The sequence below is a fragment of the Lontra canadensis genome, unplaced genomic scaffold (assembly GCF_010015895.1).
Source record: "Lontra canadensis isolate GAN:19392208 unplaced genomic scaffold, GSC_riverotter_1.0 scaffold4, whole genome shotgun sequence".
NCBI classification, from domain to species: domain Eukaryota; kingdom Metazoa; phylum Chordata; class Mammalia; order Carnivora; family Mustelidae; genus Lontra; species Lontra canadensis.
Window position 1 is genome coordinate 34,304,303 of NW_022630998.1, and position 17,762 is coordinate 34,322,064.

The following is a 17,762-nucleotide window of genomic DNA, read 5'->3' on the forward strand; positions in this document are numbered from 1 at the left end:
TACTTGTGATCTCTCTCTCTCTGTCAAATTAAAAAAAAAAAAAAAAAAAAAGAAATGGGGAAGGGTTGAGAGGACCTTTGGGAAGGAGAAAGACATTTTCATTGGTGATGTTGGACTGTAGTTAAGAGAGATCAGAGGGGTGCCTGGGTGGCTCAGTGGGTTAAAGCCTCTGCCTTAGGCTCAGGTCATGATCCCAGGGCCTGGGATGGAGGGCCCCCCCTACTCCGTGTCGCGCTCTCTGTTCTGCAGGGAGCCTGCTTCCTCCCCTCTCTCTGCCTACTTGTGATCTCTCTCTCTCTGTCAAATAAATAAAATATTAAAAAAAAAAGAGAGAGCTCAGAACTGTCAGTGTATATTTGGGAATGTTTTGAGGTGAGGGAGTAGTACATATTGTCTGTGACTAAATGCACTTGTCATTAGATTTAATGAAATTCTGTCAAAAATCTGTTCTTGAGATAGGTTTGTGGTAATAGGAAAGGTCAGTATAACATTGGCCCAGAAATATTTGGGAATGAAAAAAAGGTAAAAGCATAGTATCCAAAGAACATTAGCCCCAAATAGTGTGAGTAGTTAGATTACTAAAGAAATACAAATGGCTCCTAGTAATCAAAGGAATGCAAACATACTTCCTATTTCCATATATGAAATAATAGTGTCCATAGAGAGAAGTTTTTGTTATATTTTTATGTGGGATACCACAAAGAGGGCAACTGTGTGTCATTGTCCAGAATTTTTATTGAAATCTTACCCAGTCCTTGAAATCCAGAAGCATGGGACACTCTTCTGAGTATATAAACTCAAAACTGTTGGGGGCAGTAAGAATTTCACACACTTTTATGTACTTTAATAAAATCAAAATAGATGACTATTATTTAATAGTACATATTATAGAAGTGCTAGGGTTAATTGAAAGTAAATTAAATAAAGTTAGAAACACATAGTTCTCATAATTTCTGGCTATCTAACAATATCAGCAATTAAAAAATAATAGATTGGTTTTCTCAAGGTGATTGGATACTTGAACATTTCTTCAAAGAGAAAATGTGCCTGGAAGTCAGAGATGTTTTTGTTTACACACACACATACACACACACACAATGCTGTATATACTGGTACCTTATTTATTTCTTAACAAAGGATTTTGGATGATAGTGACCACAAATGGTTTTTTCTTACTTTCTTTAGCATTCTTAGTATTTTGAAACCTTTCATTAATGTAGTAAAAAATTATAAAAATTTTCAGTGTGATTTGGTCAGTAGTGTGTTTTATATTTCAAAAATTTAAAATCACATAGAAATAATTTTTTGAAGAGATGACACTCTTTTCAAGAGATGGCAGAATTTAAAATAATCATGTACATTTAGGTGATTTGTACTTTTAGATTCTATTCCTGTCAAATAGTAATTTATAGGACCTTTTTTCTCTTTCAAGTCCTCCACAGCCCACATCAGGAAACACGACTTTTTAAAAAAAAGTGTAAAAAATACATAACATTTAATTTACATCTTAACCCCAGCTACAGTTCAGTAGTGTTAGGTATATTCACATTGTCATATAGATCTCTAGAACTTTTATGTCTTGTAACACTGCCATGTGACTTCTGAAAACTAAACTTTTTAGTGAGATTTTCAAGTGCTTCAGGGACAAAGCTTATCTAAGGTAGAGATTGCATATTGGTTTCCTCAATTCCCTACACAGAAGGCTGATCCAAACTCATCAGATGGAAAACTTGCCTTCTGTAGCCTTGGAAAATTGTGTGTGTGGTTTTTTTTAAGAATTTAAAAATTAATCTAGCTTTGAGTTGGCATATCTTATTAACATAGTTGTAGAACACTTATATTTATTCTACTATAGTTTATGAATTTCTTGGAGGAAAATCTAATACTAATACTCAAACTTGATGTACATACTGACTCTTTGGCATGTCTGTGTTTATGCCCATCTGTTACTGTGGCACCATGCCCGTTATTGTGGGGGCATGCCAATAGCAGTGAGGCATGTGAGCCAACAAAGATGAATTGTTTGGATGGAATACACTGTTCTGTAATACTAATTAATTTTGAGCTGATGAATCTACATGAGATAAAGTTAACCAAATATAGTCAAAGTAATGTCAGTGAAAATAAAATTTTTTTGACTTATACAGAAGTGTATCACAGATGTTTTAGACTACTATTGAGAATAGTTAGAATTAGTGTTCATTATGGTTCCAGGGATCAATTTTCTTTCTGTAAAAATTGTGAGTTTAAGAGAAAAAATATACAACAGTTGTCTTGTGGTAGATTATAGACTAGAGAGGAAGTACTATGACACTGTCGGTTATAGATTTTATTCTTATAGGATATTATTACTTTATAGTTTTTGAATTATAACAGAAGTTGACAGCAATGTGGTAAATGGGAAGAATGTTGTATTTTGAAACAAGACTCACATTTAATTTCTTGCTTTGCCGTTCCCTAGTTCTGTGGTGTATACTTAAAAGCTGTGTGAGTTCACAATTTCTTATGTCTGTATAATTTTCTGCTTGTATGCTGTCTTGTATTTCCTGAGCTTCAATTTTCTTATCTATCAAGTGGGAATAATAAAGCCACACATGTGTCACAGAGACTTTGTGGTCCTAAAATAATGTGGTGTTATAAGTTATAGAAAACAATACCACTGTCAGGTAGCTAAATACATTAATTATATGTTGGAAATGCAAGGCATATTAGTGGCAAGGTAGTCAGTAATGTGGAAAATACATAACTCTTTCCCATACTCTCAGAGATAACTACAATGAGAAAGTTCTTATGTATCCTTCCAGGAAATTTTTAAAAAACCAAATGATAATATATATACTGTGCTCTAATGTGTCTTGCTTATCCTTTAATACATCTTGGGGCCTTTCCATATTAGCATATGAAACTATGTCCGTGTTTTTTTAATCACTATATAATATTTCCTACTATTCCCTTTATTTAATCTCATTTTGAGGGGCATTTGATTGATTTCACTTTTTGTTGAATATAAGCAATACTGTAACATAAACTTATGCATGTGTGTGAGAATTTATCTATTTGTAGTAAAAATTTATAGAAATAGAGGTCAAAGGTAGGTCAAAGGTTATTGCATTTTAAATTATGATAGATATTGCTAAATTACCTTCCAGATGGGTTGCACCAGTTTTCTCCCTCCACCACCAGTGAAGTCTGTTTCCCTTGCACCTTTGCCAATACTGGGTACCATCCAATTTCATAACATTTGCCAGTCTTATAGTGCAAAATGTTATTACATGGAGTCTTCATGATTGCGAGTATATTAAGTCTTTTTCCTCATATTTATTGGTTTATTCTTTCAGTAAATACTTTTAAGTGTCTTTTATCCATTTCCCTGTTGGTCAGCTCTTAATTGATTAGTTAAGGCTTCTATATAATTTAAGATAATTATTCATTTTTGACTTTGTGGCATTTTTTTGGTGTAAAAGTTTTAAAACCTTGTTTATATTTTTCTTTTCTTGCTTCTGAGACTCCCCAGTCTTTTATCTTTTATAGAAAGTGGCATTTTTGGTTTATATTGCTCTTCAACAGTGAAACTTTTCCTTGTGCCAATCAGTTTTTTTGCCTCAGCAAATATAAGCTCAGCTGGCTCAGTGCTCTGTGAGGTTTTCTTGAAAACTTTAAGGATGAGTTCTCATATTCTGGAAGACATCCTAATATCCTGAGCGAAAGTAGAACTTACTTTGTGCTGCCTTCCAAGAAAGCAAGTAGCTGACGTCATTGATAAAAGGTTTGGCAAACATGGAGACTTGCTGTGATCTATGTGTGGCATCATGGTTTTTGAAACTTGTATGCATGGGATGTATACCTAGAAAATGTAATCCTAGTTTTTAACCTTTATTGGGTCATGGAGCCTTTTGAGAATCCAGGGAAAGCTTGGAGTTTTTCTATTTCTAACAAACATGTTAGTATGTAGCAAATATTCATTTATTCTTTGAACTAATACTTATTGTGTGCCTTTTATGGGCCTGTAAGGTGTTAAGTGTGCTTGAGAAAACAACCATAGCCTTCATTTATAAATATTTTGTAGACCTTCTGTTGGATCCTCATATATCCAGGTTTGTTTTTGCCATAGTATCGGCAGAATTCCTTTGGTTGACTCCTTCTCCTCATTTGAGACCTCAGCTTAAATGATTACCTACCCAGAGAGGACTTTTATGATCACCCAGTCTTACTTTATTTCATTACCCTATTTTAATTTTTTTCAGTACTGCTATATGGTCTTTCTGTCCACTTTTGTTGTTTTCCTTCCTTTTTCCTTCCCTCCCTCCTCTTTCCTTCTTCTATCATTTCTGTCATTCCTCTTACTCCCACCCATCCTGTGTTCAAACTTAGAATGTAAGTACCAAGAAGTCAGGGATCCCAGTATTTTGAACAGTTTCTGGGGCATGTGGATATTGAATTAATGAACTTGCTAGACGTGGTAATAAGTACTTTATTTAAGTCTTCATTACAACCTATTCAAAGTACATATTAACCTTAAGTTTTATTGATTTTTCTCTGTAAATAAATCTTTTTAAAAAATTATCATCTGGTCCTTTACAGAAAAGTTCTGCAGACCTTTTTCTTAAGGAAATGTCTTTTTTTCTCTGCATACTTTTAAGATTTTTCTCACTTCTTTGATTTTCATCAGCTTGACCACACTATGCCTAGAGTAGTTTTCTCTGCATGTGTGTGTGTTTTCTGTTTTCTTCAGGTTTTAAAATATGTGGGCTTATGTCTTTCATTACTTTGGAAAAATTCTTAAAATCTTAATTGAAAGGCTGGGATATATACCATACCTCTGTACTTGCCAGAGACTTGAATTCCAACTCCTCTACATAGCAGTGCATAGTTGCTGAAATCCCTGCACAGATATTTAACTTCTGAACTGTTTTCTGCTGGATTTTCTGGAATCATGCCCTGTGAAAATATAGATGAGTACTTGAAGGGTTTTTTGTGTACCTTTTCACTGGTTGTAATTTTACCCTTCAAGTTCCATTTCCTTTATTACCTATGAACTTCAACCTTTGTCTCCTCAGTCTGTTAAAACTGCCATTTCTTGTTGAGTTCTAGTCTCCCAAATGGCAGTTTGGGAAATATATTCAAGGAAAAAACTGGTGTAAATAAGGAGCTCACTTTGTTGTCTGCTTCTCTTCTTTGCAGGATTTTGGCCCCTTAAGTCCTGACTGCATTGGTTGGTTGCTCTCTAGTGCCTTCAGAAAGTTACTTATTTCTTCCAGCTTTTATACTTACTTTCTGTGGCAGGTTTAGTTTCTTACAGACCCATGGGCAGATGTGGAAATCCCTGCAGTGTATTATAAACATAGCAGCCAGAATGATTCTGTCACATATATCAGATCATGGCTCTCCTTTAGTCAAAGCCCTCCAGTGGTTCCTTTTTTCATTTGGAGTAAACATATTATTTACTCCCCTTTCATTGTCTCTTTTGCCTAGAGTGCTCTTCCTCCATACCCCTCACTGCCAGTGTCTGCATGGCTGACTCCTTTACTTGGAAATCTTTGTTCAGATGTCTCTTTATTTAGCTTACTCTGACCACCCTCTTTAAAATTGCCTCCTCCATTTCCTACTGCATTTTCTTCCCTCTGCTCTATTTTTCCCTCATATCACATCATGATTTAAAATTTATTTATTATGTTTGTTGTTTTGTTTCTTTTAGTTGTTAGGATGAAAACTCTACAAGGGTGAGGATTTTGATCATTTTTGTTTACTGGGGTGGCACAAATATAAGTGGTAGCCAGATGAGAGTAGAGTTACAGAATCTGAGAGGGAAGGGAATTTAAGATGGAGGAGTAGTGTTAATTATATCAAATGTAGAGGAATAATTTAAAAGTATTCATGGAATTTTTGCATGGATTTTTAAATTAGGAAGTTGTACCTTTGTGAGAGAAGTTTTAATGGAGGAGTAAGAGAGAAAAAAATTACCCAAGGTTGAAGAAGTGGTGATGGCAATTGTACACTGTTCCTTTTATAGTTTTGTGAACAATATAGAAGGAAAAGTTCATATTTACTTGGATAATTTGTGTTCTTTTTTTAGGGGGTTAATAGATGGATGATTAGGTAGTTGGGAGTTTTTGTTTTATTTACTCTTGTATTATTAAGTCAGTACTTTGTCCCCAAAACTATACAGTGTTTTGAGTGTCATCCAAGGAAAGTATAGGTCATAACTGAACTGTAAGTTACTAATAAGTTTTTATATTGTGCACATAAATGTATCATGAAGGCCATTCCCTTTGGCTACTTAGCACTAGAAAAGAGTAAATTCTGACTCTTGTTCCCAGCTGTTGTTTTTTTTTTTTAACATACCTATTTGTACAGTGTAACATTTAAGTAGAAACATTTTTCATTTAAGTGGTTCATAAAGCATGCAGAGGTGCCTGTGTTTTAGAATTTTTTTATTTTTTTTGGCAGGGCTTGAAAAGGCCCACTTTCCTCTCAAAGATTTGATAATGTCGTTTGGGGGACATACCTTTAATTGGAAATTGCTATTCCATGTTACTTTCCCTAGTCCATCATTCCTGGGTTTAAGCTTCAGGTGTTGCTTTTTATGGTACACAAATTTTGGTGAATGTTTTGAGGAAAAAGAAGGTGATTGTGTATATTGCAGTGCTTGCAAACTGATGAAAGAATTATTTTTTTTTCTTTCAAATTTCTAGTCCATCATGGATCTTCTGTAAAATACAATAAGAAATAAATTACTGGAAAAAATGGAATGAAAGAAAGCATGCAAAATGCAAACCCCAATTTTTTTTATTAGATTCAAAAGATATAACATTATACTGTTGAATTATTGTCAAGTTTCTACCTTTGCTTGCTTTCAGTTTCTGTACATGTCTCCTCATGGATTAGTAAAAAGAATTTGTGGATTAGTGATGGTTCTTGGACTGAACTTTCTTGGATCACACTTTGAGTATCACCGATATAGTGTATAAGGCTGTATAGTCTTAATCATTCCCTTAATTCACATTGTTTTTAAAAGGAGTGAAAGATTTAAATGAATTATGGATTATAGACATTTTATTATTTATTTTTTTTAGTACTTTCTACACCCAACATGGGTCTTGAACTCATGACCTTGAAATCAAGAGTTGCATGCTCTTCTGACTGAGCTAGCTAGGTGCCCCTGGATTATAGATTTTTTTGTTTGTTTGTTTTGTTTTTTAAGAAAAGAGGTAATTTATACAATGTTAAAGCTCTCTTACCTCTTAAATTCTTATGTATAACTGGTAACATTTTGCTTTTTGATTATAGGTGATGTTTTTTATTGGTGCTGATGAGAGTGTCTTTCTGGTAATAGTAAGATTTTCTCTAATTCCAGTTACATATTTTCCTTTAAACTATAAAAAGATGTATTTTGAAAATGAAAGGAAAAGTTATACCACTTATTACCACAAGATGTCACTTATGTAAAAATAAAGCTGGTATCCTAGTACTCAAAGCTGGAAAGCTGCTGGTCAGTAGGTAAATAAAAAAGCAGGTAAATTTAAAAAAAAAAAAAATTGAAACAAGTATTGTTTTTCACCTGTCAGTGAAAGTATTGCCAATTCAGCATTATTTGAATCAACTCTCTTAATGTTTAGCAGAAGGAATTTCTTAATTTCTAAGATTAATGAACTAAGTGATACATGTTAATTGGCCATATTTGAATCCAGATAAGGAAGGAGGTAGACCTAAAATGACCCTATACAAATGTACTTATTTTGAGGGTAAATGAGGTGTGTTTTGTTTTGTTTTGTTTTTTGAGGTGTTTGTTTTCTTTAAAAGATTATTTATTTATTTGTCATACAGACAAATAGAGACAAACAGAGAGAGAGAGAGCAAAGGCAGGCAGAGGCAGAGAGAGAAGCAGGCTCCCTGCTGAGCAAGGAGCCGATGTGGGACTCAATCCCAGAACCCTGGATTATGGCCTGAGCCGAAGGCAGTGGTGAGCTACCCAGGTGTCCTTGAGGTGTTTGTTTTTACTCTCCCAAGCCTTTACTGTTTTGGTGACAAAGAGGAATTTGAGAAGAAATAATGTAATTTATGTCATAATTTTCAATAGTTTTCATGATATACCTGTGTGAAGTTGAATATTACTTCAAGTTGAAGCAGTGCCTGGGGGTATTTCTAGTATCTTCTCTGAAAATCAAACTTACTGTCGGCCTGTGTTAAAACAAAAGATACTATGTTTGTTGTTGAAGACTACATTAAACATGATCTGCAAAACCTTTGGCTTTAATATTGGGATCTTGTTTTCTTACTTTTAATTTGAGAGTGTGTGTCAGTACCTAAAAGTGGTTGGGAAGGGGACTCTGGTATCTCAAGCTTAAAAGGAATAAACCAAGTTTCCATTAGGCCCTGAATAAAATTACTCCTAGGATTGGAGAGATTGGGTTGTTCTAAAAATTGGTGCTTTGTTATTCTTCATTGCTCACTTCTCTAACACTGGTGGAGAAGAATGTTGGAGAGCTCTTGGGGAAAGTGTAAGGGGGGCAGACATGAGCAAATGAACTTTCTCTTACTTTTGATATGTGTATATGTGATCACATAGTCTTTTTTTTCCCTATCTAATTATTTCAGTTTTTTTTTTCTTTCTTACCCCACTAAGATTTTTAAGATTTTTTCAGGAAGGGTTTAAATTTTTCATTTATGGAAGTATACATGGTCATTAAGTCAAAGACAAAAATATAAAGTAGAAAGAAAATAACAAAAAGTAGATAGGGAAAAAAACCTCTCGTGTGGTTCCATTTTTTTTTTTTTAATATATTCTATGTCTACTTCTCTAATTGAAGCAAACTTACTTTTTTCTTTTCTTTTTTTTTTTTTTAAGAATTTATTTGTCAGAGAGAGACAGCACAAGCAGGGAGAACAGTAGGCATAGCGAGAAACAGGCTCCCCACTGATCAAGGAGCCCAATGTGGGACTCGATCCCAGAACCCTGGGATCATGAACTGAGCCAAAGGCAGATGTTTAACTGACTGAGCCACCCAGGTGTATTATTTTTAATATTCCCTTTCAGTTACCTTTGCAGTGTAATAGAGTGACAGGTTTTACGAAGGGATTCTAAATGTAATCCAGTGAATATTTATGGTATTTTATTATTTGGTAGTTGTATATCCTCAGATACAGTTTTTATGTATTGCTTTCTCTACTATTTGTGTATTTTCTAACTAAGTTTAGAGAAAAGTCACTATTTTAATTATTTAACTATTTTTGTATCCCATTAGTGGTCACCATTGTATTTAATTTTATGAGCTGCTTCGAAAAGAAGAGTAATTTTTTTTTTTTTTCATAATAAATTTCATTGCCTCTACTCTTTGGAAAAAAATGTATTTAGTATTTATTTGTTTATTTATGTTTTTATGTAATGACCATTTGTAACATTTACCTTCCATATTAGTTTGCTATGGCTGCCATAATAGAAAGACACAGAACCTATGGCTTAAAGAAACTTATTTCCTCCTAATTTCTGGAGGCTGTAAGTCTAAGATCAAAATGGGCAGTTCTGATTTCTTCTGAGGTCCCTCTCCCTGGCTTGCAGATGGCCACCTTCTTGCTGTGTCCTCACCTGGTCATCCCTTTGTCTGTCTTTGTCTGTGTCTTAATCTCCTACAAAGACATCAAGTCATGTTGGATTAAGGTCCACCCATCCTGATCTCATTTTGGCTTAATTACCCCTTTAAAGGCTCTGTCTCTAAATAGCCACATTTTGGGGGTTAGGACTTCATAGGAATTTTGGAAGATATACAACTTAGCCTATAAAAACATCTGATTGATCATTCATTCTTGATAAGTGCTTACTGCCTACATGAGGCTTAAATTCGTAAAGTGTACAAACACTAGTTAGTAGTTTTGTGTCCGGGATTTCTGTGTATAGTTAAAGAAGCTTTTCTGGTTTACTTATAGACCTAAGCAAGGGTTTCTCATACTTTTTTTTTTTTTTTTTTTTAAGATCTTAATTTATTTGTCAGAGAGGTAAGGAGAGAGAGCACAAAGAAGGTAAGAGGCAGGGGCACCTGGGTGGCTCAGTGGGTTAAAGCCTCTGTCTTCAGCTCAGGTCATGATCCCCAGGGTTCTGGGATCGAGCCCCGCATCGGGCTCCCTGCTTGGCAGGGAGCGTGCTTCCCCTCCTCTCTCTCCCTGTCTCTCTGCCTACTTGTGATCTTTAAAAAAAAAAAGAAAAGAAAAAAAAAAAAGAAGGTAAGTGGCAGGCAGAGGGAGAAGTAGACTCCCCACTGAGCAAGAAGGCTGATGTGGGACTCGATCTCAGGACCCTGGGATCATGAACTGAGCTGAAGGCAGCTGCTTAACCAACTGAGCCACCCAGGTTTCTCATACTTTTTGGTGATTGAACTGTTTCATGAAGTAGTCATGTGGCATAAGTTTTTTTTTTCCTTTTTCTGCAGTTGTGAAAAGTTGAAAGGTTGCTAATTATAAACTAATAACTATTGTAAGTAGTTAATTACAATTTGTAATAATACAGTCTTAGTTTCCTTTTAGTTTCTTTGAGAAGATTTTGCTTTGATGTACTAAAATACAATATGTAGTGATTTAAATTCTTGAGTAAGCATGAATGAAGCTTAATTGATTTCTGAGTGTAAAGTGGTGGCTTATCTGATCCCTCATAATGTTTTTTTCAGAAGTAGATTTATGTCTTTTGGTCTTCTTTAGGAGAACTCTGCATCTTATTCACACATGTGAATAAAACATTATGAATGTTTTTACTATTAGCTTTACAGAGGCATGATTTGCATATAACAAATTATCCACCCAAAGATGATAATTAGATGTTTTGACAGATATCTGTACCAGTGAAGTCACCACCATAGTGAAGAAGATACAGAACATTTCCACCATCTTATGAAATAAAGTTTTCTTACGTTCCTTGGCTCTCCATTTCTTCCTCTACTCCATGGTCCTGGGGTATAACTGATCTGCTTTCAGTCTCAATTAGTTTGCCTTTTCTGTAAGTTTAAATGAATTAAATCATGCTGTTTTGTATCTGACTTCTTTCACTCAGAATAATGATTTTAAGAATTCATCCACTGTGTTGCATCTATCAGTAATTAGTTTTCATAGCTGGGTAGTATTCCAGTGTTTGGCTAAGTCACATTTTACCAATGGATATTTATATTTCTTCCAGTTTTTTACTATTACTAATAAAGCTGCTATGAATGTTCATGTAAGTTGTTACGTGGAAATATGTTTTTATTTCTCTGAGGAGTGGAATCGACGGGTCACATGATAGGTTTATGTTTAAATTTGTAAGAATCACCCAGTTTTCCAAAGTGTGTGTGTGTGTATGTGTGTGTTTTTGTTGTTGTTACAGTCCCACCAACAATATGTGCGAATTCTCATTTCTCTAGAGCCTTGGCAACATTTGTTATTGTCAGTCTCTTAATTTCAGCTCTTCCATCGGGTGTGTAATGATATCTCATTTAATATGGATTTTCCTGATAGTTAATAATCTTAAGCGGGTTTTAATATGCTTACTGGCATTCCTGATCTTTTGTGAAATGTCTTCACATATTTTAACCATTTTTTTTTTTTAAGGTTTTATTTTTTAGTAATCCCTTCAGCCAAGGTGGGGCTTGAACTTATAACTGAGATCAAGAGCCACATGTTCCACTGAGCCAGCCAGGCACCACTTGACCATTTTTTTTTTTTTAAACCATTCATTTTTGATTGGGTTCTTTGTCTTCTTATAAATGAACCATTAATTGTTATATAATTGGTTTTTTAGATTGAACTTAAGACTTTACTTGTACTTACTTGTGTGTGTGTCCTCTCTCTGTTTTGTGTCATGTATCATCATCACATCAGTAAAGATGCATAACTATTCCATCTAGTGTTGCCCTTTTATTACCACCTTTCCCTTTTTTGATCTTAATGTGCAGCAGCCACTGATCTTTCTCCGCTTCTATAATTTGTATTTATTTTTTTATTCTATAATTTATAATTTTGTTATTTCACAATTATTATATAAATAGAATAATACAGTATTTAGCCTTTTAGAATTAACTTTTCTCACTCAGCATATTTCTGTGGAGATTAATCAGAGTTGTCTTATGTATCAGTAGTTTATCTAACCTGATGAGTGGTATTCCATGCTGAACCATTCATCTGTTGATGGACATCTGGGTTTCCATTTTGGCTAATAGGGATGAAAGCAGCTATGAATTCCTGTGTGCAAGTTTTTGTGTATCAGTTTCCATTTCCCAGAGATAAATACCCAATAGTGAAATTACTTGGTTGTCCAAACTGCCAGAGTGGCTGTAACCCTTTAAATTCCTACCAGCAGTAAATGAGTGATCCAGTTCCTCTCTGTTCTCACTATCATTAGGTGTTGTTACTGTTTTTAAATGTAACTTAATCTTCCTTTTTTTCTTTCAAGAGAGAGCATGTGAGAGTGGGTGGAGGGGAAGAAGGTGAGGGAGAGAGAATCTTAAGCAGGCTGCACACCCAGCGAAGAGCACAGTGCTGGGCTCAATCTCGTGATCCTGAGATCATGACCTGAGCTGAAATTAAGAGTTGGTGCTTAACCAACTGTGAGCCACCCAGGTGCCCCATTTTTTTTAAATTTTAGATGAGAGCCATTCTGATATATATGTGGTTATATCTTGCTGTCGTTTTAATTTGTATTTCCCTAGTAGGTAATGCAATCATCTTTTCATATGCCTTTCGCAATGTGTATCTCCTTTAGTGAATTGTAGATGTCTATATTAGTTTGCCAAGGCTGCCATCAGAGAATGCCACAGAACGGGTGGCTTGATTAACAGAAATTTATTTCTCACTGTTCTAGAGGCTAAACATCTACCATCAGACTAAAGGCAGGTTTGGTTTCTTCTCAGGCCTCTCTCCTTGGTGTACCAGTGGCTGATATCTCTCCGCGTCCTCATGCTGTCCTGTCATGTAGAATCCCGAAGTCCTACAGACTTCCCTCATTTTGTTTCTTCTCTCCCTTTTACTCCAAGCTGGCAGTGTCTCTGTGGTATAATCCCATCTCTCTCTGGTTTCTGCTCTGTCACCTGATTATATTCATGAGTTGGTATCCACAATATCTTGGTGAAATAATTTTCTAGCCACACTTTTTTTTTTTTTAAAGATTTTATTTATTTATTTGACAGACAGAGATCACAAGTAGACAGAGAGGCAGGAAGAGAGAGAGAGGGAAGCAGGCTCCCTGATGAGCAGAGAGCCCGATGCGGGACTTGATCCCAGGACCCTGAGATCATGACCTGAGCCGAAGGCAGAGGCTTAACCCACTGAGCCACCCAGGCGCCCTCTAGCCACACTTTTGAAAAAGGTCCGATGATGAGTTCTTATATTTTGCAATATAGATAGGCTGAAAATTTTCCAAATCTTCAAGTTCTAGTTCTTTTTTGCTTAACATTTCCTTCAGTTTATCTTTCTCACTTTTATCATAAGAAACAAGGAGAAACCAGGCTGTGCCTTTAATACTTTGCTTAGAAATCTTGTCAGCTAAATATCCAAGTTTATCACTTTTAACTTCCACTTTCCATACAACACTAGAAGAAAACTAGGAGACAAGTTCCTTCCACTTTATAACAAGGATTGCCTTTCTTCCAGTTTCTAATAACATGCTCCTCATTTCCATCTGAGATCTCATGATAATCACCTTTAACATCCATATTCCTTCTAACACTCTCTTTAAGGCAATCTAGGCTTTTTTGTTTTTTGTTTTTTTTTGTCTTAAATATGCACCTCCAAACTGTTCCAGCCTCTATCCATTACTTAATTCCAAAGCCACTTGCACATTTTTAGGTTTGTTATAGCAGCATTCCATTTCTGGGTACCAAAATCTATTGGTTTGTTATGGCTGTCTTAACAAAATACAGACTGTGTAGTTTAAACGACAGAGATTTACTTCTCACAGTTTCTCACAGTTCTTCCAGGATACTGGAATTCCTGGTTTGATTACTCTTGAGGCCTCTGCTTGGCTTACTTTTGATTGACTCCTTTCTCTGTTCTCATATGGCCTTTTCTTTGTGGGTGTGCACCAGTGATGTCTCTCTCCCTTCTTAGGACAACACCATTTTTACTGGATTAGAGCTCTACCCCTATGACCTTATTTAACCTTACTGATCTCTTTAAAGGCCCTAGTAAAGTCACCTTTGGGGTTGAGGAAACATAGTTCAATCCATAGCAATGTCTTTGTCCCTTTTCTAATTGAAATTTTTTTTGTTAACTGTTGAATTTTGAAATTTGAAATATAGTCTGGATATTAGTCCTTTATCAATTATGTGCAATATGTGCAATATGGTTGCAGATATTTTCGCCAGTCTCTATTCTTTTTCTTCCTCTTAATGGGGAGAAAGAGTTTTAAATTTTGATGAGATCCAGTTTATTGGTGTTCCATTTTATGGACTGTACTTTTGGTGTCAAGTGTGAGAACTCTTTGTCTAGCTATATAACTGTTTTAAAAATCTGTCCTTTCGTGTTGAAGGAAAAATGACTAGAGATTGCAAATTACAGATTTTCTTTAGCTAGGGGGAATATGTTGGGAGAATATGCTGGGAGAAGTTTCACTTAGGATAGGAGCATCTGATCAGTTGTGAGCAAAATAATTTGTTGCGGATTGGGGGTTGCCTGGGTGGCTCAGTCAGGTTAAGTGTCTGCCTGTGCCTCTGTCCAGCTTGTGGTCTGTCTGTCTGTCTCTCTCAAATAAAATCTTTAAAAAAATTGTTCTTACGTTTTTCTTTTTTTCAGTTTTTCTGTGTAAGGTAGTGATAGTTTTTGTTCTGCACTTTTAAGGATATTTATATAGCAATTAGTTTTGGGAAATAGGAAGTGTCTATTTTATCTTACATGGTAGCATTGTCATCTGCTTGGTCAGTCCAAATGGGAAACACAGAATATCCTTACTGAGTGCCCCAGTCTCATTCTTCACAGTCACTGCATCCCACTGATTTCAACTTGTAGGTAGTTCTTGCATGTATCCTACATTTTCATCCTTACTACTAACTAACTACTCTGGTTCATCACTTGTCTTCTCATTCAAGTGTTAAAATTGCCTTTACATAATTCTATGATTAGGGAGTATCCCTGGGTGTTTGCCCTCATGTTCCAGTTCTTTTTTTTTTCTTTTGGCGGAGGAGAGGTAGGGATTAAAAAGGGTTGGTTTGAGTGAGCCTTTCTTGATGAGTGTTCTTTCTTGAGAAAAGAAAATTCTTACTTTTTGGCTTATGAAAATATTTTAGTGGTGATTGAAGAATTTTTCTTTTTGATGATTATGCAGAGGAGATTTTTATTTATTTATTTATTTATTTAATTTTTATTTATTTATTTTTTAAAAAGATTTTATTTATTTATTTGACAGAGATCACAAGTAGATGGAGAGGCAGGCAGAGAGAGAGAGAGAGAGAGAGAGAGAAGCAGGCTCCCTGCCGAGCAGAGAGCCCGATGCGGGACTCGATCCCAAGACCCCGAGATCATGACCTGAGCCGAAGGCAGCAGCTTAACCCACTGAGCCACCCAGGCGCCCAAGAGGAGATTTTTAGATAGGATAATCTTTATGCCTATGTTCACATAGATATTTTGCCCAGAACTGAGGTACAGTTTTATATTTTTGTATGCTTGATGGGCTTCATTGCGATGTAGCACTTCAGTATTTGTAGAGTAGATGAAAATATATATTTAATTATATTTAAGAATGAAGTTTTGTAATATTGTTCATTATTTCTAATATATATATTTTTAAAGACAGGGTTATTTATTTATTTATTTATTTTTATTTATTTGACAGACAGAGGTCACAAGTAGGCAGAGAGGCAGGCAGAGACAGAGGGGGAAGCAGGCTCCCTACCGAGCAGAGAGCCCGATGCGGGGCTCGATCCCAAGACCCTGAGATCATGACCTGAGCTGAAGGCAGAGGCTTAACCCACTGAGCCACCCAGGCGCCCATTATTTCTAATTTTTAAGAACTGTATTTTAATAACTATATAATGTAAAAATTGAAATATGGAGGTTTTTTTCTTTTCTTTTATATAGGAATGAAGATCTAAAGCAAATGTTGGAAAGCAACAAAGATTCTGCTAAATTGGATGCTATGAAACGGATTGTTGGGGTAGGTAAAATAGATAATTTCAATTTGGGAAAAGCGACACGTAGTGATTATATTAAATATATGTTAAATAATATATTTAATACCAAGTCAAATATCTCATTTTCCCTTTATATTAACTTAGTATTTCCTGTCTAAAATGTTTTGGAAGAACTTTGGAGTGTCACAATTCCAATACTTGAGTTTGGTTTTTTTTTTTTTCGGAGCTTGAGTTTTAATTCCATCTTTTCTGTGTTCTAAGTTCCCCATCTCTAATATCAAGATTTTTCTCCTCTGAGATAGAAAGAGCTAATCATTTTAAAGACCAAATAACATTATTTACAACATTATTTTGACTTCCTACGTGGAGGGAGTCTAGATTAGTGAAAAGATTTTCTTGTGTCATTTAATGGCCTAAAAATTGTGAGCATTCGTCTGTGTTTCAAGTTCCCTTACTACCAATAACAATGCTTTATTCAATTTAGTATCATAGAAGTTCTTTTTTTTTTTTTAATTTTATTTATTTATTTGAGAGAGAGAGCACAAGCAGGGGTGGGAGCAGAGGGAGTGGGAGAAGCAGACTCCCCACAGAACAGGGAGCCCGATGCAGGGCTTGATCCCAGAACCCTGAGATCAGGGCCCAACCCGAAGGCAGATGCTTAACTGAGCAATCCAGATGCCCTGTATCATAGAAGTTCTAATGAATATTAGTAAGTGTAAGAACATTACCAGTTTTCAGTTGTAATGTAAAATTTAAACAATTTACTAATAAGTTATTAGAGGAGTTCAGTTGTCAGTAAGGTAAAAATATAATGCAGTTCCTAATTGTATATACAATTTTTAATAAAATGTTTTTGCAGTTTTTATTGTAGGCACTTTTTTTTTTTGCATTCACAGTGAAAACACTGTTTAATTCAGTGATAGTCTAATGCTAAAGAGTTTTGATTTTTTCTCAGTGGAATTAAATTCATAAAACCTTTGTTTCTCATTGCTTCTATGTTTTTTATCACTACCATTGTTGATTTTATTTCCCACATATTTTTATATAATGTCAAAATGTAACATACTTGTATAATTGCACAAATAAACTCTTATAATAACGTGACAGCACAACTGAAACAGTATAATGTGACAACACAACTGAAACAATACTGTTTTCCAGAAGGAAATGCTACCAAATGAGACTTTGAAATCTCCTTTCTTTTCTTGACATATTAAATTCAAATCACCTTTATGAAAGGTAATTATCAGTTTCAATATGTTGTGTTAAAAAATGACTTGTTATGAAAATCAGATTTATAAAAGTTAAGGACTAACTGTATCTGTAGAATACCTGTAGGTTATTTGATTCTTAAATTCAGGTTTATGTCATTTGGTAATGTAGGGGACGTGTTCAAGATTCTTTGTAAATTTTTCAGTTGTTAACACTAAGCCGTATAAATAATTGCATTTCTGGACAAGTAGTTTTTGCTTTACATGGCTTTGATAACACACAGATTTCAGTTAACATAGTTGAGTTAAATAATACCAATCCCACAACAACATGGTTCAAATTTTAGTTATAGGGCTTATTAACAGAGTAATTGCATAATGTGCAAACTTCACCAGTAACTCTTAAATTCACAACTCACTGTATAGATAACAAATATGCATCATGATCAGTGACCAGTCATGTCACTTCTTT

General features: G+C 35.0%; 1 protein-coding gene across 3 annotated transcripts in view; it reads left to right on the forward strand.

Annotated features, from left to right (window-relative positions):
* The window catches only part of AP3B1 (adaptor related protein complex 3 subunit beta 1), a 277,679-nt gene that overhangs the window by 17,812 nt on the left and 242,105 nt on the right, over nt 1-17,762 (forward strand). For 2 of the 3 annotated variants that reach the window (XM_032847913.1, XM_032847905.1), the window contains exon 2: nt 16,027-16,102. In XM_032847913.1, coding sequence (XP_032703804.1) covers nt 16,027-16,102 — 76 coding nt within the window. Of the gene's footprint in view, nt 1-10,909; nt 10,939-16,026; nt 16,103-17,762 lie in introns of those variants that run through there. The other variant, XM_032847915.1, reaches the window with a different exon arrangement.